The sequence below is a fragment of the Sturnus vulgaris genome, chromosome 21 (genome assembly GCF_052056855.1).
Source record: "Sturnus vulgaris isolate bStuVul1 chromosome 21, bStuVul1.hap1, whole genome shotgun sequence".
NCBI classification, from domain to species: domain Eukaryota; kingdom Metazoa; phylum Chordata; class Aves; order Passeriformes; family Sturnidae; genus Sturnus; species Sturnus vulgaris.
The window spans coordinates 178,371-197,575 of record NC_142263.1 but is presented as its reverse complement, the minus strand read 5'-3'; the positions used below and the strand labels follow the sequence as shown (position 1 = coordinate 197,575).

At 42.2% G+C, this 19,205-nt stretch overlaps 3 protein-coding genes across 6 annotated transcripts; 2 read left to right on the top strand and 1 right to left on the bottom strand.

Annotated features, from left to right (window-relative positions):
• The first annotated feature begins 619 nt into the window (after positions 1 to 619).
• On the top strand, positions 620 to 2,981 carry MED31 (mediator complex subunit 31). Of its 2 annotated transcripts, none has more exons than XM_014881215.2 (4): positions 620 to 730; positions 1,082 to 1,159; positions 1,751 to 1,847; positions 2,592 to 2,981. In XM_014881215.2, the coding sequence occupies exons 1-4, from the start codon at positions 721 to 723 to the stop codon at positions 2,782 to 2,784; spliced, it is 378 nt and encodes a 125-aa protein (XP_014736701.1). In that variant the 5' UTR covers positions 620 to 720; the 3' UTR covers positions 2,785 to 2,981. The 2 variants fall into 2 exon arrangements, with proteins under 2 accessions (XP_014736701.1, XP_088033169.1); XM_088177043.1 differs by having other exon boundaries at positions 714 to 763.
• Positions 2,982 to 3,938: 957 nt separating this feature from the next.
• On the bottom strand, positions 3,939 to 6,174 carry TXNDC17 (thioredoxin domain containing 17). The gene is made up of 4 exons (XM_014881216.2): positions 5,964 to 6,174; positions 5,171 to 5,252; positions 4,826 to 4,901; positions 3,939 to 4,220 (listed from the first exon to the last, which is right to left on the bottom strand). The coding sequence occupies exons 1-4, from the start codon at positions 6,103 to 6,105 to the stop codon at positions 4,152 to 4,154; spliced, it is 369 nt and encodes a 122-aa protein (XP_014736702.2). The 5' UTR covers positions 6,106 to 6,174; the 3' UTR covers positions 3,939 to 4,151.
• KIAA0753 (KIAA0753 ortholog) lies at positions 6,163 to 18,850 on the top strand. Of its 3 annotated transcripts, XM_014881219.2 has the most exons (16): positions 6,163 to 6,199; positions 6,512 to 6,652; positions 7,449 to 8,061; positions 8,559 to 8,662; positions 8,950 to 9,012; positions 9,856 to 10,071; positions 11,083 to 11,293; positions 12,364 to 12,563; positions 13,660 to 13,829; positions 14,594 to 14,683; positions 14,847 to 14,934; positions 15,158 to 15,331; positions 16,372 to 16,453; positions 17,129 to 17,249; positions 17,389 to 17,613; positions 17,716 to 18,850. In XM_014881219.2, exons 2-16 carry the CDS (start codon positions 6,563 to 6,565, stop codon positions 17,831 to 17,833), a joined length of 2,565 nt encoding a protein of 854 aa, XP_014736705.2. In that variant the 5' UTR covers positions 6,163 to 6,199; positions 6,512 to 6,562; the 3' UTR covers positions 17,834 to 18,850. The 3 variants fall into 3 exon arrangements, with proteins under 3 accessions (XP_014736705.2, XP_014736706.2, XP_088033168.1); XM_014881220.2 differs by lacking the exon at positions 6,163 to 6,199 and having other exon boundaries at positions 6,377 to 6,652; positions 12,367 to 12,563; XM_088177042.1 differs by lacking the exons at positions 6,163 to 6,199; positions 14,594 to 14,683 and having other exon boundaries at positions 6,379 to 6,652.
• Positions 18,851 to 19,205: the final 355 nt, after the last annotated feature.

Here is a 19,205-nt window from a genome sequence, read left to right as displayed (position 1 = left end):
GACGGCTCTGGGACTGCCCGGCCTCTGTGGCAGACGGACAGAACACCGTCCTTGTTGCTGTCAGAAGCAATGTTCGCCAAGAGTCGTAGGAGCCGGAGTCCCAGGAATGTCCCTGGGTGCCCCTGGCGCGCTGGGACTGGTTCTTCCCCTCAGGTGGTGAAATTCTGGAGGGCTGGAGGCTGCGGCAGGACTGAGCCGAGTGCCGTGGTCAGGACAAACCGATGGATTTTTAAACGACCAACATTCGGTTTTACTTCAATCGCTGTGCAGGGATTCGCGGCGTCGGGAAACCCGACCCTTACAATGACCCGCACGTGTTCGAGGGGCGCCGTGTCGGTGTGCGGGGACGAGTGCGACGGGCGGCGGGTGAGCGCACGGCCGGGAACGCGAACGGGAACGGACGGCGCCTCCAGGAGCCGCCTCCAGCGCGGGAACGACCGCTCCGCGCCACCGACCGAGCCCCGCCTCTACCGAGCCCCGCCACCCACCGAGCCCCGCCACCGGCGACCGAGCCCCGCCTCTACCGAGCCCCGCCTCTACCGAGCCCCGCCTCTACCGAGCCCCGCCTCCGACCGAGCCCCGCCTCTACCGAGCCCCGCCTCTACCGAGCCCCGCCTCCGACCAAGCCCCGCTGTTGCTAGGCAATGGCCGCTGCTTTCCCAGTGTGCTTTGCGTTGCGTTCCGCCGTACCGCCGGCAGGGGGCGCGCTCACCGCCGGACATGGACGCAGGTGCGGGGCCGGCACGGGGCCGGTGCGGGGCCGGTGCGGGACCGGTGCGGGGCCGGCGCGGGACCGGTGCGGGGCCGGCGCGGGGCCGGTGCGGGCCGGTACGGGCTGGTCCGGGGCCGGTGCGGCCGCTGTCGGAGCCGTCCAGGCCCCCGGAGTGCCGGGCCTGCCGGGAGCGGCCGGAGCGCGGCGCTGGGGCCCTGTGAGGCCGAGGCCCGAGGCCTCTCTGTCCCTGCTCGCCGGCCCTGACCCTCGCCCGCCCCCAGCCCGCTTTGGGCCCGGGGGACACATGGACCGCCATTGCTTTCTATCTTTGTGTGGGTCCAGTTCTTACTGGTATTTTTCTTGCATCAGATGATACAGGAAATCGACTTCGATTCCAGTTGGAGCTGGAGTTTGTTCAATGTCTGGCAAATCCAAATTACCTCAACTGTGAGTACTTAAAGTAAATACCAATATCCGGAGGAGTTAATATAATCATGTTTATTGTTGCTGGCAATTTAAATATGGAGAGAGGGCTAAACAAAGTATAGGGTTTTTTACAGCATAAAGGTAGTCTGTAAATAATTTAACAGGTGGATTTTTTTTTTTAATGCAAAATCTTTTTGTTGGATGGAATGCGAAAAAAAAAAACTATTTGGTGGAGGAAGAAAAGAACAAGTTCCAGTCTATTATTAAAAAGTAATGCCAAGTTAACAGCATTCCTTTATCTGAATTTTACTAACGTGAATTACAGGATTTTACTAATGTGAAGTTTCAGGTGCTATACATAACTCTGTGCTAATTTTGACGCTACAGTCAAAAAGCCATTCCATTCAATGAAAGAGACAAACTGTACAGGAGATGAGATTAATCTGTTGTTTTCACATATAAATCTTATTTTGCCGTGTGTTTTTTTATTTGCCAAATATAAATTATTGAAATTTGATGAGATGATGGAAGTTTTGACTGAATTTTTTCAAGTGTGCAGATTTTTTTCACCCATCTGTAACTGACAATTCCTTATTTGTCATTCTATTTCAGTCCTTGCACAAAGAGGCTACTTCAAAGATAAAGCTTTTGTAAATTACCTGAAATATTTACTTTATTGGAAAGAACCTGAATACGCAAAATACTTGAAGTAAGTGCTAAATTCTCTTAAGTTTCTGCATTTTAATGGTTTGGCACTGACCTCATTTTACACACTGTACAGCAGCATATCAGGATTTAATTCCTGCCTGTAACCTTACTTTTGTCCTCCCTGCAACATAGATTATGCAAGATTATAATTATATGCAATGTAGATTTTTCCTGTTTCCAGTAATCCATGTGTAGCAGCAATGAGCAAAATTATAAAAATTTCATTAGTTTTGCATAGAATCTTCCTTTAAAGTCTTAATCTGTGCTTTTGATTAGTTTAAAATCAAACTATTGAACATTCGGGTAAAAAAGCAGTAAGTGCATTTTAAGATGAATTTTGCATTATTAATGCTTACATGAGACAAAGGGTGATTTTGTGTTTTTGCATGTGTGCAAATTCCTTCAGTTTTTGGAAAAATGGTTTCAGTCGTGTCCTTTAATTGGGCTCTGGAAACAGGCATTGTAATTGCTATGGATTTGGTCTACCAAACCCAAGCCATTAGGGAAGCTACTCTAAGCATGCAGGAATGTGCATTTATTAATTTCTTAATTAAGGGACTGGATTCCTTGTTTCCTGGCCTGATGCTGCAGTTACCAAGTCACTGTGCAGGCTGAAGTGGTTTCACACTTGGGTAAAGCACATACGAGTCAAAATTAAAATAATAACCCCAAGAAGTAATTGAGACTCTAGATTTAGTATCCCTTGTAAAAAACCTTTATTAAAGTGTGTTTATTTTTAACCCAGGTACCCTCAATGTTTGCATATGCTAGAGCTGCTCCAGTATGAACATTTCCGCAAAGAACTGGTCAATGCTCAGTGTGCCAAATTTATTGATGAGCAACAGATCCTCCACTGGCAGCACTACTCACGGAAAAGGATGCGCCTCCAGCAGGCACTGGCAGAGCAGCAGCAACAAAATAACACCTCTGTAAAATGAAAAGCACGTGGAGTAGTGATGGGAAGGTGTACTTTGTGTTAGTGAAGTATTTACAGGAGACGAGTGAACCCTTGTGTAAGTTTGGCTCTGGACGTACGTCTGTCTTATTTGAATTTGTCAAATGACTGGGGTTGTTTTTGTTTCATCAACTCTTTTTAAAGACTAATAAACATATGCAATTTATTTTATAGCATGGACAATTTTGTAAGACCTTTACTACAATAGTTATTGTTTCATTTTTATTTTGAAGATAAAACCTAGATTTGTTACTAAGTCTCTACAAAGAAGCGTAGCTCTAAAGGCTGTTCCTAGGAAGCTTTTTCCCTGGAGAATATTGATGTGTCTTAAAGTGTCACTGAGAACTTACAGCTCTGGGACAAGCAAAGGTGAAGTGATGATAGACAAAGTCAAAATTGTGCAGTTTCTCCTTGAAACCAAGCTGAGCTATTACTTGTTACTTCTGTTTCCCTGGCAATCATTGTTGATGGCAGTTTTGCAGTTTTCCTTACAGCACATTGTACGGATAGAAATCAGGAGTGTACAGGATGAGGTCTGGGGAGTAGAGCAGAGATGGGTGCTGATAAACTCTGCAGGACAGAGAAGGAAACAAACTGTAGCTGTCTTTGTTCCATTAAACTTAGCTTCCTTAAATCTTGGCCTCTGCCCACGCAGCAATGGCTGGAGGAGTCTCTTTGCACTCCATGTAACGAGAAGAGGGTGCATGGGGAAACATGCCATTGCTTGGAGTATTGGAGAAGCACTTGCCATTTGTTCCTGTAAGAACATAGCTCTTGGCAGCTGCCAGGGTTTTAATTTTCATATTTTTAGAATGTATTTCTGGTGCATTCATGTTGTATTTCCTGCCCTTGTAGGAGCAGGTACTCCCAACTGTTAACCATTAACATGTGATCAGTGACACTACAGCTGTCAGCCATCACGTTATCACACTTGGACTGAACTGATAAACCATTAAACATCTTTGGCATTGAAAATTTGTCTTAACAGTTTCAGTAATTATGTGGTCAGGCTTAGGAAGGAGGTTTTTCTGTTTCTCCCCTTTCTCCTTACTCACTGTAACTTTGCAGTCAGTTACACTTCAGTAAGTGCAGGGTAATCTCAGTTTCTAACATGAGCTCAGCTCCTTTGAAAAGAGGTTGTTTGCAAACTGAAGTTTATTTGGACATTAAAGGAAAGATACAGTTTTTTGTTTAAGATTTTAGTGTAAGGCTTGGACCCAAAATTTCAGGACATTTATCTTGACTAGTCCGAAGTAATCATGAAAGTTTTAATAAAGGTCAGTGATTCCTTGAAAGGACATGGCAGTAATTAGGATGACCATCTTCATCAATGATTGACTAGTGAGCGCTTTAGTCTTCAGTAAACAACATACGCACAAGGTCTGCTTTAAAACATTCTTCTTCGACCAGCTTCTGAGGCTGAAAGGAAAAGTTCATGATTAAAACACTTGTTTTAGCTGAGAGCCGTTTATACATACTAGCATTAGCCACGTCCAGCAACTGTTGTCCTGGGGAGTGAGGTAGTGGGGGTGGAATAAGAAAGGTAATAACTGAAACATTCCTGAGGGTTTTCTGGCCTTGGAAGAGGCATTTCTAAGAAAGCAACTGCTAATTTAACTAACAAGTTACAACTTGAGCTGCAGTCTGAGTCGAGTGTACTGCTCATAAATACTTTCACTCCTGTAGTTCAGCATTTGGATTTTTCAAAAGTTGAGGAGCTGCAAAGCAGGAACATTAAAAATCTATAGCTAAAAAGTTTCTCAACCCCTCAAGCACTGTGAGCCAAGTGCATATATTCTCTTTGCTGCATGTTTATTATAGACATTACACAATAAGCAGAATGGTTCTCTCTTGAGGAACTGTTTGAGTTCAGGGAGCAGAAGAGCTGCTCAAAATGCTCTGGTCTCCTTGAACAAGAGAGGGCTCTGAGAGGATACACGTGACTAATTCATTTACAGCCCTAAATTCCTGCCAGGTCCCCATCTCAATGCCTGTAGATCCAGAACATACAACAAATCACTTACTGTTCCATATTTAAGTAGTGTAGGCACTCCTGTTAGTTTCAGATTCTTCCTGAATTCATTATTGGGGTCCTTCCAGCTGTTCAGAAAGAAGGCATGAAACACAGCTTGTAGAAGGGCATGTTGAAGTTCAAATATTCGAAATTATTCAAAGGCGTTTGCCTCACACCTTCCCACCCCCCTTCTCAAAATAAGCATGCAGATAGGTTATGGCAGAGAGGGTGAAGACCTCAAAAAATGATTAACTCCTTACAGAAAAGGACAGCTCAGTCAGTTTTTCAACAGGTTAACCACCAGTCCGCCAATACAGCAAAGTCATCTCATTTGTCAGCGTTCAAAGGTACTTACTATGCTCTATCTCCTACTAGACAGTAGATGAAAACTGAGTCTTCAGGCAGGTTATGAAGTTCCTTCCTCACAATTGGCTCAGCTAGAAAATAGTTTTAAAATCTGTTAGTAGTTAATACTTGTGCTACATAATCACATGGATTTAATTTGACCAGCAAGACTGCTAATTAATATTTTGTCTGCTTTAGTTATAGATCTGTATTTCATTTCACCTGGCTATCCTCAAGTTTTTCAGAGTTTATTACGTGCTCGAACGCTGACTGGTCTTGTGTTTGAGTAAAGGCCAATTTCTTCTCTGACACGAAGAGAAACACTCGTTCTGTCCTGTCCTGGGTGTGGCAGCCCAGCACAGAACCCTTCTGCAGGGCGACGGTTCCATAACGCACCTTCATACCTGCTCAGACACGTGCAGCCCAGGCAGTTCAGTGCGGTGATTGCTGAGAACCGCCTTCCCCTGCTGCCACCGGCGGGGAGGGCAGGGCTGCGCCTCGACACCTACAGCAGTGACCGTAGGACTCACGTCTGTCTGTCTGTCTGTCTGTCTGTCGGGCCGTGCACCAGCCTTCGCCAACAGCCCGTGCCGTTCGATGTGGGCAACGCGAAGGGCAGTGCAGCAGCTGCGGGTCACAGCCCGCTCAGTTCACCAGGGCAAACTGCGCCTGGAGCCTGGCACCGGCACTGGGGCTGCTCTGCCCGCCCGGTGTTTTCCGGAAAGGCCCCCGGGGCCTCTCCGGCTTCCCCAGGACCGACACGGCCCATGCCGCAGGCAGGGCGCTCCCCCCGCGGGCCTCACCCGTCACGCAGTCGGGACACCAGCTCCTTCCCTCGGCGTCCTTATCGCCGCAGAAGAGCGCGAAGATGGGCCGGCCGTGGTAGCTCTGCGCCGTCCGCACGAACTCGGGGTACCCGCGGACCTGCATCTCCTCCCAGCCCATGGCGGCAGCGGCGGAGGCTCCGCCCGGCCCGGCCCGCGCGGCCGCCGTAGCTCCGCGCGCTCCCGGCGGCCCCTGCGGGTTCGAACGGCGCCCGGTGGGTCCAGGCGCGGCCCGGGCCGCCCGTCCTCCTCCTTCTCTCCTCCTTCTCTCCTCCCTCTCTCCTCCCTCTCTCCCTTCCTCCCTTCTTCCTGTCTCCCGTGCGGCAGCGCCCGGGGCCCGCCGGTGCCGCCCGGGACGCCGTGAGGGCGCCCGGCGGGAGCAGCCGCGGGCTCGGAGCGGTTGCAGAGAGGCCGCCCCGATCTTCTCTCCGCGGCTCGTCGGGCTGGTTCTCCCTTTGTTACTCACACCACACCCGGGATGGCTTTTGCGAGTCTGGAATAACGGTTTATTGCTCTCGCGTTCACAGCGGTGATCACAAGCATGGGACAGTAGCGGGGTTTGCTCTTAAGCCGATGAGATGGGTCCGAGCAAGACAGCCGTGTCTGAGGATGCGTTTGCATTCACCACCCAGCGATACACGAATGAACCTAAAGCTTTACAAACACAGGTACCGTTTGCCATCTGTAGCGATGCTGAATTAGTTTTCTTTGTGGTTGTATCAAAAACATGATTCTGACCTACTTCATGAGGCGGCCCAACAGGGAGTGTCATATTCGCTTTCCTTGTGCTGCCACGTTATCTCGATACTGTCCTTTAGTAAGGGTAGAGATCACAAATTCTACGTGTAATTATTTTAATTGTCTGTTGTGGTTCAATCCCAGTAGGCAGCTGAGTATGCAGCCACTTGCTCACTCTCTCCCAGTTGGGATGGAGAAGAGAACTGGCGGGTAAAAAGTGTGAAAAGTTGTGGGTTGCAATAAAGGTAGGTTAACAGGGAAAGCAAATGTTTTCCTGTTTGTGCACAAACAAAGCAAAATAAGGAATTCATTCTCTACAGCCCATCAGCAGGCAGGATTTCAGCCATTTCCACCCCTTCAGCACATATAGCAGTGACTTAGGAAGACAAAGGCTGTCACCAGTCTCCCCTTACTCCTTCTTCCCTGCAGCTTTTACTGCTGAGCATGGTGCCGTAGAGTGTGGAATATCCCTGTGGTCAGTTTGGGTCAGCCATCCAGTTGTTTCCTCTCTAGCTTCTTGCCCACTCCCAGGCTACTCAGTGGTGAGCAGGTGAGGAGCAGAAAAGGCCTTGACCTTGAGTGAGCACTGTTTAGCTAAAATGAAAACACTGGTGTGCTGTTAGCACTGTGTTCAGCACAAATCCAAAATGATGCCCTCATGACAGAGTTGCATCACCTGTGTATAGTGTTCTTTATAACATTTGGGTTTTTTTACACTTTGAACAGCTCCAGTTTAATAGAAATGTTCCTGCAGTTCCAGAGAACTTGGCTCTCAGATTCTCTCACCCCCGTCCAATTATAATAGAAAAACTGAAAGCATCCAGTGATCAGAGAAATCTAGTTGGAAGTGAGGACGCCAGCCTGAGAAGCTCTGGGTTGTTCTCAGTGGTATCTGAAGAGAGACTGAAATTGGCCGTTCAGCTGGCAAAAAGGGACATCAAACAAAGACGTCTCAAAGAACAAATAAAACAGCAGGTATTTGGAGATGTGGTCAGTACACCGGTGTGGACCCAGAAATCACAACAGCAGAAGACTGAAGTATTTGCAAGTCAAGAAAATAAAAATGCCCTGAAGTCTCAGATTCACTTGACATGTCAGCAGAGGCTCAACCAGCCTTCCCAAGGGGTGTCTGCCAGCTCTGATGCCAACGTTTATCTCTGCGTAGTTAAAGAGGGAAAGCCAATACCAGCTGTTTTGGACTCTCCACCCACCCATGACACAGGAGCAGACCCCAAGCAAAATTTAAATAAAAAAGAACATCAAAATATGCAGGAAGTCCAGCGTCTGCAAAAAGAATTGAGGAGTTATGTCCAGAAAATTGAAGAAATTATTAAAAAAGGTGTAAGATTGAACAGTAGTTATCTTATATAAATATACCCTAGTTTGTTGATTTTTCCCCCCCCCTGTTTTTTGAGTTGTATTAGAATTTGTATTTATTTCTGGACTTTTGAGAACCATCTGTTTTTTTGAAAAGTAGATGAAAGAATAGCAAGCCAGCTTAAGCAGTTGGTTCTTTTGTAATAACTAGCAGGAGGTTTAACCATTCTTAATTTTAGTGCTTTATCTGCAACTTAGTCATAAAACTAGAGGGTCACATGTTTTTTTTTAATAACTAATGAGCTATATTGTATGAGACTATTTAGTCAAATTCTGAATAGAAACAGGATGTAGAGTTCACAATAACTAACTTGCATTACTGTTAAAGGAACCCCTACAAATATGTGGTGTGGTTCTGCATGGAAAAGGCTTATTACTGAATTATGTCTGTTGTCATGATTTAATTGAGATTTTCACGGGTTAAATTAAGATATAAAACTTTATATTTTTGCTTTTTAGGGAGAGATAGAGAACTAGATCCTGAAAATGAGCAGCGGCTTTGCACTAGGAGACAGCAACAAGCTGCACGGTCAGCTCGGATGCTGTATGTGCTCCAGCAACAGGTAGGAACCGTGATTTTAAACTGGGATGCATAGGAGCTTAGTTTGTTGTGATGATTTTTTCAGAAACTAACTGAAACAAGAGAAAGTCAATCGGGTTATCTCTGAACTTCCTTGGCATTCTAGTTTAGATTTGAATGGTGTGACTCATTTCCCTGATGGCTGGACAGAGAGGTGAGCATCACTGTTGGAAAATCTGAGATGCTACAGTGAAGATCTTTTGTTCATTTGTAGACATGGAACCAATTCTGACTGACTTGCACCTCTCTGTCTCCTTTCTTGATAAACAGGTAAAAGAAATTCAAGACGATTTAGAGAAACTGAGTCCTCATACAATCAAACATACTAAAAAGGTAAAATGTAATTATCCTTCAGGCTGTAAGGGACTTATTGAGAGAGTTTTCTGCATAAGTGAGTTTGATTGCCTAGGGTGCAGCTGAGCCCTTGCTGGAAAGGAGATTTCCTTTGTATCTTACCCATTTCCTCTCATTCTTCAAGAAGTATGGCTCACTTGGCCTGATGCTGCCTTTGCTGCTTCCCTCTTCTCTTCAGCTCTCATCTACAGTAAATGAGAGGCAGGTGGTTGGTCTTCTGAGTTTATGTGGCTTCTAATTCCTTCTTCATTCCAATTCCTTTTTGCAAGGAATTAACAATGTGTTCTACTCCTGACTGCTTTTTTTAACCTTCTGGTTGATGTCATTCAGTCTTACTAGCCTTCTTTCTGATTTTCTCCTCTGCCCAGCACCTCTCAAGGGAGCAGCAGAGATCACACCTACAGCCTGGCCAGTGTTGCCCTGTTGTTCTTGTGCTTTTTCGATCACCTGCATTTTCTTCTGTAACAAAACACGGAGGATTGAAAATATTATTGTTTGTGCAACTGTTGCACATGAGGCTCCAGCCAGCTGTAGATGACTACAGTTCTGTGTTGGCACAGGTCGTAGAAACATCGTGACCTATTTTACCCAGGCTGTTTTACCTGAAGCCCGCATGAATTGATAGGAGTACTCTTGTAGGGAATCTGGAGTAAATTACTTCAATGCCTGTTTTGTTTTGTCTCACAAATGGCTTAATATCAATCAAAATTATTCCAAGCCTGAGTGTTTCTGCATGAAATTTCAGCAACAATTCTTCCAATAGTATAAGTGTCCATAGAAACTGTAATTATTAAAGTATTTATTTATTTTTCATTTTTCCAGTCTCGAGCAGTATCCAGGTTGGCAGCAGCACACAGAGGAGCTGTACGAACCTTGCAGGCATTTGCCAATCAGTTTACAGATCAAAGAGATGAGCAAATTCCTGCCCACTACAAGGAACTGGGCAGTCTCATTCGTCAGCTGTCTCTCTGCTCCGCCAAACTAGAAGGGGATTCTTCAATTTCTGAAATTATCATAGATATTTTGCTGCAAGTTGAGGTAGGAAAAAAACTTTTGTTTTTGCCAAGGCAGGAAAGAGGTAGTGAAATATGAGATTGTGTTCATAAAATGGCAGAATATAAGATTGGTTTTATTTTTATTTTTTTAAAGGCCATATTTTCTAAAGTAAAAATGTACTTCTAATGTTCCTAAGTAATGGTGGTCTAAAAGAGATGTGCATCCTAAACACAGAAGCTACCTGCTCGTCTTGTTGATGCTATTGCTACCTTTCTTGGCTGTCCTGGTAGAATGAGCACTGGTAGTGATAGTGGTAACATAGCATCAGTTTCTAATTCATTAGTCATTTTCAAGACTGAGATAATTAATTTTACACCTAGAAGAGTTGTCCAGGCAGAAGATAAAGTTGTGGGTATGAGTTACTTGAGTCTGTGCCCTTCAAATACATTTTTTAGTGATATCTGATGGATTATACATGTTAATGGCATAATAGAAAAGTTCTGATTCACATTGCCTGCTGCATAAATTAAAAAAAGCAATATCAGATATGTAAGATACTTTCCTTAAAATCCTGTTAAAACTGTAAGAGCTGTGTTTTTAATTTTAGTGCTATGACTTGCATATGGGAGCAGTTAGAGTGCTAACTGCCTGAAAAAGGAGGGAGGAAAGGAGGGGAAAAAGAGGTAGTGGTTTAAGTTTGAGCATAGCGTTGGAAGAAGTGGCTGTGTTACCATAGTCATGTAACCATGAAGTTTTTGTTGGTCTGTAGCCATTGTGTTCAATTCTTTTTGAACATTCTGTAAGCAAATGGTTTGCTGGAGTCAGTTGTAAATATAAAAAATGTAAGCCTTTTCAGTAAGATTTCAGTTAATAATATGAAAAAGCTTCTACATGAACAAGCTATCAGTCTGAAAAAAACTGGAAGTTACTGTCTGAAAAAAACCCAAAACAAAACCAAACCAAAAAGCTCCAACTGCTTAGAATGCCTTGAATTTTCTTTTCATTACATCAGATTACTGAGAGAATAATTAAAACTCTAAATATTTGGTGCAGGATCTGAATTCACTGCTGGAAAACAAGCAAACACCGAAAACAGTGAAGAAATGTATTTCAGCTTCTCAGGTCAAATCTCCTAGGAACACTGAGACATTTCCAGCCAGAAAGCACCTTCTATCTCCAAAAGGAGGAAACAAACCTCTCACTATAAAGGGACATCATGGACAGGCGTCTAAAAAGCCTCCATGTGTCAGGAGTCTCTTGACTGGTTTGTATTTTAGATAAATATATTTTTATCACTTACTTGCCATCTGCAGTTCAGTTTTTTAGTATGATATTGTTGGTCAGAAGTTGGTTAGCAAATTAGTCTAACAAAAAACAGGCTGTGATTGTTTAACTGTTCATACTGGAAAATTATTCTGTGGCTTTGGCTCAGAATTCCCTTGGTTGGTACAATTTCTCTACTTCTGGGAGCAGTGGCTGTGTTATCCTGGCCAGTTCATCACTGTCACTCTATTGATCTTCACTGTAGCAAAGTCACACAACTGTCACGCTTTTCTACCTAGAGCCACGTTAGCTGATGGTTAAGGTGAAGACTTGGGGGTTTCCACCACTATCTTGCAATGCAGCTGTTCGGAATTGGCTTTCTATATAGTTCTTTTGCTTTGGATATGAAAGGATAGGAGCTTTATTCTTTCTCAAGGTGTTGTGAGATAAATTTACCTGAAGTATTTTGGCACCTCATGAATGCCACTGTAAGTTTTTACGTTGTTATATGAACTATAAGAACTATTTTTCTTCTTTGTGGTCACTTTCTCATACCTCAGGCTGGTTTGTACTAGAATAGTAAATATTCTCTATTACCCCCAGGTAGCAAGAATTTCATATGCTGAATTCATCTTTGGCAGTCCAGGGAGACAGTATATAAACATCTAGTGGTTTCCATGTGTCTTGCTGCCTAAAAGAGGATGCTTTGTTATCACTGCCTAGACATCCTATAGCAATTGCTCCCAAAAGGCTTTCCCATGACTTGCATATATATCTATATTTTCAAATATCTCTGTACATATAAATGTGTACATGCACACAAACTCCAAACCTTCCTGTTCATCCAAACAATGTCAGAAACATCATTTCTTTAATACTTGTCAGGAAATACAAGGCTAGAATTTTTATTTTGTCTTTGATTTTTTTAAAATTATGATAGAGCTTAAAAGTTCTTGATTAGGTATACCTAGCATAACAGAGGTATCAAACGTAGAAAAAAAGGCAGTTCTTGCCCCTTTCAACTTCCATTAAACAGTTCATGTGTTAATACTGACATTGCAAATATTTCAGCAGTTCAACAGGCAAACAATTGTGCTCATATATTACACAATAAATACCAAGAAGAAAGTGGCCCGCCTGCTTCAGAGAGAAATTCCACTTTGCAAGGAAGCACAGATGGACTGGTGAGAGCTACAGCAGTAAAAAAAGAGTCTGTCCTTGAAAGTGATGCTTTGAAGAAGAAAGTTGTGTTATTTCCTGCAAAACCACAGGTATGGAAGTGATAAATCATTGATGTTGTCTTCTACTTGTGCTCTGGGATTTATTGTGTAGTATAAGAGACTGTCAAAGCTTTGCACTTTCTCACAATATTGCTATTCTGAGCTAGGAGACATAGAGGGATAAGCTATGCCATCTGCCTGTTATTTCTAGTGGTTATGACTATTTTAGCAAATGTTTTTCAAAAACAGTGTTTACTGTTCCTTGGAAATATACTCTACAGCTAGAAAAAGCAATAGAATTGTTAAGGAAAATGCTCACTGAAAGTAGTTTAATGTTTGAAATTAACATATGTTTTTCAATTTGAAATTAAAGCTGAAGTATTTTCCTCCTATGGTCACAAAAATGCACTCAGCAGTAATGTGCTAATGTTAGTAGGAGAATTTAAGTTACTTAGGCTTACTTAATTGATAACAGAAATGATAAAACTTCATTATACAAGTTCTGGTTTCTGCTAAGTCCTTGCAACCAGAAAGAAGCTCCGTAGTGCAAACAAAACAATTCTTAAGACTAAGGCTGTATTTTGCTAATAAGTGTATTTTTCTTTTATTCCTTTCTCTGAGTATCACTTTTAACTGGGAAAATCAAATCTGACACAGTAACATAAATGTATGGTTATGTAACTTTTACTGCTTCCTATCCCTGTGAGTCAGTAAGGATCCTGGGCAGAAAGGTTAAGCATTTCAATAATTCATATAGAGGAGACAAGTCTAAGTTACATTGTAACAAATATAAATGTGGGAATATTACAGTTTTGTGGCTGAATATAATGTTACCTTGGAAACCTATTTGGATTTATTAATAGTTAACATAGAGTCTCATTCTGAAAAATCAAAAATAAGCTTTTTCCCCATGAAGAGTAACACAAGTTGGAACTGTTTGTAAAAATAATAGTTGCAGGATTAAGCATACGTTCTGTTCAGGCACAGCTATATTTCCCTTTAAAGCACTTGTAAAACCTTCACAAACATCAACCGCAGCAAAGGCAGTAGGCATGATTTCAAGACAAAGTCTGAAGCGGAATTCCAAATACTTTAAAAATTCAACAACTGAAATATGTATTTTTAATGTGATCGTGTTAATTTTAAGGGAATGCTGAAATCTTTGAAATCAAGACGGGCGCACCCTGCAGGAAAGCGTGCCCGATTTCAAGAGCCGACTATAGCTTTCCAACTAAAAGAGAACAAGCGACCCGGCAAGGATTCCAAGGTGCCTTGTGTGCCTTCAAAGCCTCCACCTCGGTCTGCTTCACCTAAGGGGTATGTTTGCAGTCCCTGGCACCCCCTTTGCCCTGTTTCCCGGTGGAAATGCTTCTGGATCTGTGCTGGTGACTGGAATAGGGTTGGCCTGGCTGCAGTCCCGTGGCACAGCACATCTTGCTGTCACAGAGCTGCTCTCCTTTCCCACTTGGCCCAGAGCAGCCCCATTCCCTGAAGCCTGGGAAGAGCCAGGGCTTTAGTCTTTTGCCTGAGTTGCTGCCTGGGAGTCAGTGCCAAACTGTGCAAGGCAGACCAGTGACAAAGCACAGGAGGAGGAGTGGGTATTCCCAGCACTGCATTAAGAAGGTAAATATTATCTCCCCGTTTCAAAAGGACAAGATACATATATTTGTCCCAGACAATAATAAAGTGCAGGTTTGTTTACTCTAAACTCTATTCAACATCCTGTTAGACAGGGATCTCCAAATTTAGGTTGGTTTGAGACTGGTGTTTGTGGCATTTGAATCAGGAGATACAGGTGCTGGATCTGTACTTGGCAGTGTGCCTGATAAGATGAGGAGCTCATTTCTCTGGACAGTATTTGTGGATAAGCATGTAGTTCATTTTTGCCAACAGCAAAAACATGATTCAAGATCCGTCATTCTCAACAGAACTTTCTGGTTTATATGGTCTTAAAGTCTATTAATTTTCTTTCTAAAGTTTCTTGTACCTCTTCCAAACTAATACTGGAAATCACAGTATTTCATTCTTCAGTTGTTAGAATGTACATTTTGTAACTCTATGCCACTGTGCTATTTTTGAAGACTAGCAAGGCTTGAAGCAAAAAATTCAAGAGGAGTGAAGGTTTTAACTGACCTTTGCAGAGGAGAAATGGAAAAAATACAAAAGTTAAGGTAATGACTTTCTTTGAAAAATCTCATAAGGGTTGTCAGATCTGATACGAGCTTCTTCCCACTCCCAACAGTTCTCCTAAAATATATTTACGTAGTTTGGTGTTTTAAATTGTGGTCATACCAGGTTTCAGAATGGCATTGACATTTGTTCTTCTTTGTGCAGGTCACAAACTGTTTCTCCAGCCCAGTGTGCAGACAAAGCTGGGAAGGAGCTACAGGAGTGGTCAGCACCTCTGTTAGACAGGGCACAGGTAGTACTGGCCAGCTCATGGCCCTAAGTGAATGATGCCTTTGGAGCTGTCAAACATTTATAAAGGGGCAACAAACAAAAAGAGTTTATTTTCAACTTAATGCAAGTTACTTTTGTTTTGTTTGGTTTTGGGGTTTTTTTGGTTGGTTGGTTGGTTGGTTGGTTGGTTTGTTTGTTTTCTGTGGCTTTTGGTTTTGAGTTTGTTTTTTTTTTTTTTTAAGTAGCAGGTTACAACAAATGCAGATATTCTGAGTGAAAAGCTATTGGATGATCTTTTGGAAGATACTGCTCAGGAACTTTGGAGCATGGATCAGCATGAAAGACTCCAGACTGAGGCCCTGCTTGTGGCTGACCCTCATAGCCTGGAGTCAATGTTGCAAAGAATGGAAGAAATTGAAGTAAGGTTTTCTATCTTGGTTGGTCTCATTAATGTCCATTTCTTATTTACTGTAAATAAATTAGAATATCTGTAAGTATCTACATTCTTAAATGAAGCAAGGTCTGATTGGATCAGTGTCTGAGATCAAAGACCTGGATGGAGTTGGTGCTTCCAGAAAACACAGTGTAAGAACAGAAGCAGAATGTTTGATGAATCTCTTGCTATAAAGTTGGCAGACCTGAGTTTGCATCCCATCTCAAGACTTCGTGGCTTAAATCATTGTATGTGAATGGGAGAATCAGTATGGTGACTATGTTGATTGTCCAGCAGATTGGAAAGTATTTTAATATTAATTTGAATTTTTCCCTTTTGTGTGCTATAGAATCTCACTGTTCTAGTAGCATGACCATCTTGAGGAAGTATGGTCTGGCAATCCAAAGTATTTCACAGGGTAGCATGGAGAAGTCAGACATATATATATGGTTATCTGTGCCTTTTATTCATCTTTCTATATAAATATTCATAAGGTTATGATTTACTTGACTGGAGCTTTCTCATATATTGCTTTCTTTAAAAGTTTTCATCGATGTGTTTTGTCATAGTTTCTGGTTTGAGTTCCATTTTGACCTTCTTGTTCTCTGAAATTTATTGTGACTTAATACTGTGGGGTTTAGTGCCATTTACTTCTAGAGATCTGTCCATCGGTTGGAAGTGTGAAGCTGCAGTGTCCTTGTCCCTGAGGCACTGGAGCACACATTTGGATTCACTGTTGGTGAGGCTGGTGCAGCTTGAGGACCCTTCAGTTGTTTGGCTAAGGGCTGGTGGTCTGAAATGGGAGGAGTTCCCCTGGGACTGGCAATTAGTTTTGTATTCTAGTATGGCAGTTTGAACAAGGTAGATGGCTGAGTTTTTAATCCCTCACCCCTTTTCTGTGTTACCAGCCAAAATAAGCCTGCTTTGCCCGAGGAGGATCATGACTTGCTTTGCTGTTAGTGATGACCAGTCCAGCGAGCTGCCAGGTACTTGGTTGACTGAGGGCTGTTGTGTGTTCCACCACAGATGTACCAGGACGCTGTCCGCAGGAGAGTCACCCAGATTGTCTACAGTGACTCCCAGTTCTGGGCCCAGGAAGACAAAATGGGTAATTGTCTGTTTTAATATGACTTGGTTTCCCTATAATCTGTAGGTTTAAATTCAGGTTTTTTGAAATCAAGGTCATTGGATTATGTGTGATCAAATAGCATCACTTGCACATTTTTTACCATAGGTGCTTCTTTCAGAGGACAGTTTCTAAGATGCAGTTCTAAAATCAATACTTTATCAGCATTCCTTTTTTTTATCCTATGGTTTGATTGAGTAGCACAGTGAAGCTACATTGATTTTCCATTGGATCACATACAACTTGACTGAAACTGTTGTTTAACACAAGTTGGAAAATCTCACAGTAAGACTGGTGAAGATTTATCCCAAATCTTTATGGATTCTTTTTCCATGTCTTGGATTTATCACTTTAATAGACTGTGTTATTTTCACAGTGGTATTTTCTATCTCTCTGCCAGAAGTACCTACTGGCAACACAAATTATTTATACTAAGGTAGTGTATATACTAAGGTAGTATATACTAAAGGTAGTATTTCTAGAATGTTCAGCTTTAATACACTGAGCTGAATTTATGTTTTTTCTCACTTTGAATACTTTGCTTACCTGAAGGACTCCCCCTTAAAAGAAACAAGTCTTTCTGAGGACTTAGCCTGCAGCAAATGTAGTTTTTCTGTTTCAAAAAAATATTTTAAAATAGTATTTTCTTCCTTCTAGAACTACAAATGGCATCAACAGCTAAGAAACTTACATCTCCTCATCCAATTCAGATAACCAAATTAACGAGGCACGCAGAGCTGGAAACAGACATTGTATTTGGAAAACCTTTTGACAGCACGTAAGTGAGAATGTTTGGCCCTACACTAAACTGTGATGCAAAAGATCCATATGACTTCATTATAGTGTTTTCATTGCACTGTTTCTTCAAAAAGAGACTTAAAAATTTATTTGTCTTGATGATTATTTTGTATTTGCAGTGATATTGATGAAAATAAAGCAGCAGAGGAGAAATTGCAGACCGGAAATGACATTGTGCAGCCCTTGCCTCTGAATTCTCTACAGAAAGCGTGTTCCGTGTCTCTCTGTGTGCCAAGGGATGTGCTCCAGAGCATCTTGGATTATAACAGCAGATACAAGCATCATCTCAAGCTTATTTCCCATGAGGCAGTGGGCAGTTTTGATCCATGGCAGATTGCTGAGAGGTATATGAACTATCTTTGTGGTTTGGAAGTGAAAGACTGAAATTTGAAATCTGACTTTCTGAACCTTTTCCTTCTCTTTTTTTTGCCCTCCCTTTCACTTAGTGTTTCAGAGCAACTGACAGAAGAAGCCCTGTGTGATGTGGCAGCAGAGCTGCAGGATGTTTGTGAGGACTATGCAGAAGCTGTATTCACGTCAGAGTTTTTGCAGCCAGTGCAGTGAATTCTTTCCCACCTGCCCCATCAATGTCAGCCTCAGCCTGACAATTTGTGAGACTTTCTGCACTGGATCTCTATCAAAGATTCATCTTAGTTTTTTTATAAAACCATTATAATAATGTTTTCTTTTTCAGAAAGGACTTCCTTACTTTTCCTTTGATTGTCTAATCACCTCAGCACATGCTGCACTAGTGTGAGTTCTTTTGGGGATGTGGCAATCCAGTGAAGATTCTCATGGCCCAGCACAGATAGATGCAAACACTTGTCACTGGCTGTAGTTGCAGGCTTGCTTGGGCTCTTGCTGTTGGCTTCAGAGTGGTGTTCCTGAGTACCTCTAGTACATAATGCACAGGCAAAACAAGACCTTCAACAGAAGCATGTGATAGAGATCTTACTTTCTTTTTCTTAAACTAGTCTAAAATGTTACATTTTTATCAGCATTTCGTGGTTCAACCCCACATTCCTTTCTCTTAAGAATCCCATTGAAATCAAGGGCATCAAAATAAATGAGCAATTGGCATTTCTGCAACATTAACTTGTTTCAAGTAAGCAAGGCACTAGTTTGGATTATATCTGGAGTCAGAGCAATGAGTAATAATCATTTATGTAGTGTACTAGGGAAATAAAAATTCAACCCTTGAGGTAACCCAAAGAACAACATGACAGTGTCTTTCCTTTGTCAATTTTTTTTCTTCAATATTGTTCAGTCTATAACACATTCATTTTTAACCTTCTAAGATTATTTTTATTTCCTCTAATTAGAACATATATTTTAAAAATACTTTTGTTTCTGTTGAAGCCTGGTTTACTGTTTCAATCATCTTCAAATTTACATCAAATGTAATGATATAAATGTTACTGCTAAAGTGGGACTTTGCTGATACGTGATTTTTGTAATTTAAAGCAGCTGATTTCTGTTAAGTAAAACATATTAAAGCAGTAGTGTTGCTATGTGTATATGTGTGTGAAAGTATTTTGAAGATGTTTTGTTTTTTAATAAACAATACTTACTATCACTGAACACAGTTTTAATTTAACTTCCCTCTGAATCCATTTGGAATAGCACAGCATATTCTGTGATTCTGTACATCCATGGTCTTTCTCTAGGCTTAGTGGCTTTCTTTGGTAGCTTAGTGGCACTAGCACCTTTGGGAAAGCAATCTTTCTCAAATCTTTTAAACAGGAATTGTGTCCAACGGCAGAAGCAATGTGGGTCGAGGGTAAACTGCACCATATAGTAGCACTGTCACCCATAGCTGGGGAAGGTGAACCAGTTTACTTGCAGCTGGCTCTGAAGGTGGGAACTGCCCAGTGTTCTGGCTGTTCCGCTTAAGGCTCAAGCAAAACCACTTAACTCGCCGTTTTCTCAGGGGTAT

Excerpts from the sequence above, each read along its gene's own strand:
- MED31 (XM_088177043.1), top strand. The coding sequence starts at position 721 with ATGGACGCAGGTGCGGGGCCGGCACGGGGCCGGTGCGGGGCCG. Across the intron at positions 1,160-1,750 it reads AAATCCAAATTACCTCAACT|TCCTTGCACAAAGAGGCTAC; the intron begins GTGAGTACTTAA and ends ATTCTATTTCAG. Across the intron at positions 1,848-2,591 it reads GAATACGCAAAATACTTGAA|GTACCCTCAATGTTTGCATA; the intron begins GTAAGTGCTAAA and ends TTTTTAACCCAG.
- TXNDC17 (XM_014881216.2), bottom strand. The coding sequence starts at position 6,105 with ATGGGCTGGGAGGAGATGCAGGTCCGCGGGTACCCCGAGTTCGTGCGG. Across the intron at positions 5,253-5,963 it reads GTGTCCCGACTGCGTGACGG|CTGAGCCAATTGTGAGGAAG; the intron begins GTGAGGCCCGCG and ends ACTATTTTCTAG. Across the intron at positions 4,902-5,170 it reads CTAGTAGGAGATAGAGCATA|CTGGAAGGACCCCAATAATG; the intron begins GTAAGTACCTTT and ends CTTTCTGAACAG.
- KIAA0753 (XM_014881219.2), top strand. The coding sequence starts at position 6,563 with ATGGGTCCGAGCAAGACAGCCGTGTCTGAGGATGCGTTTGCATTCACC. Across the intron at positions 8,663-8,949 it reads TGTATGTGCTCCAGCAACAG|GTAAAAGAAATTCAAGACGA; the intron begins GTAGGAACCGTG and ends CTTGATAAACAG. Across the intron at positions 15,332-16,371 it reads AAAGAATGGAAGAAATTGAA|ATGTACCAGGACGCTGTCCG; the intron begins GTAAGGTTTTCT and ends GTTCCACCACAG.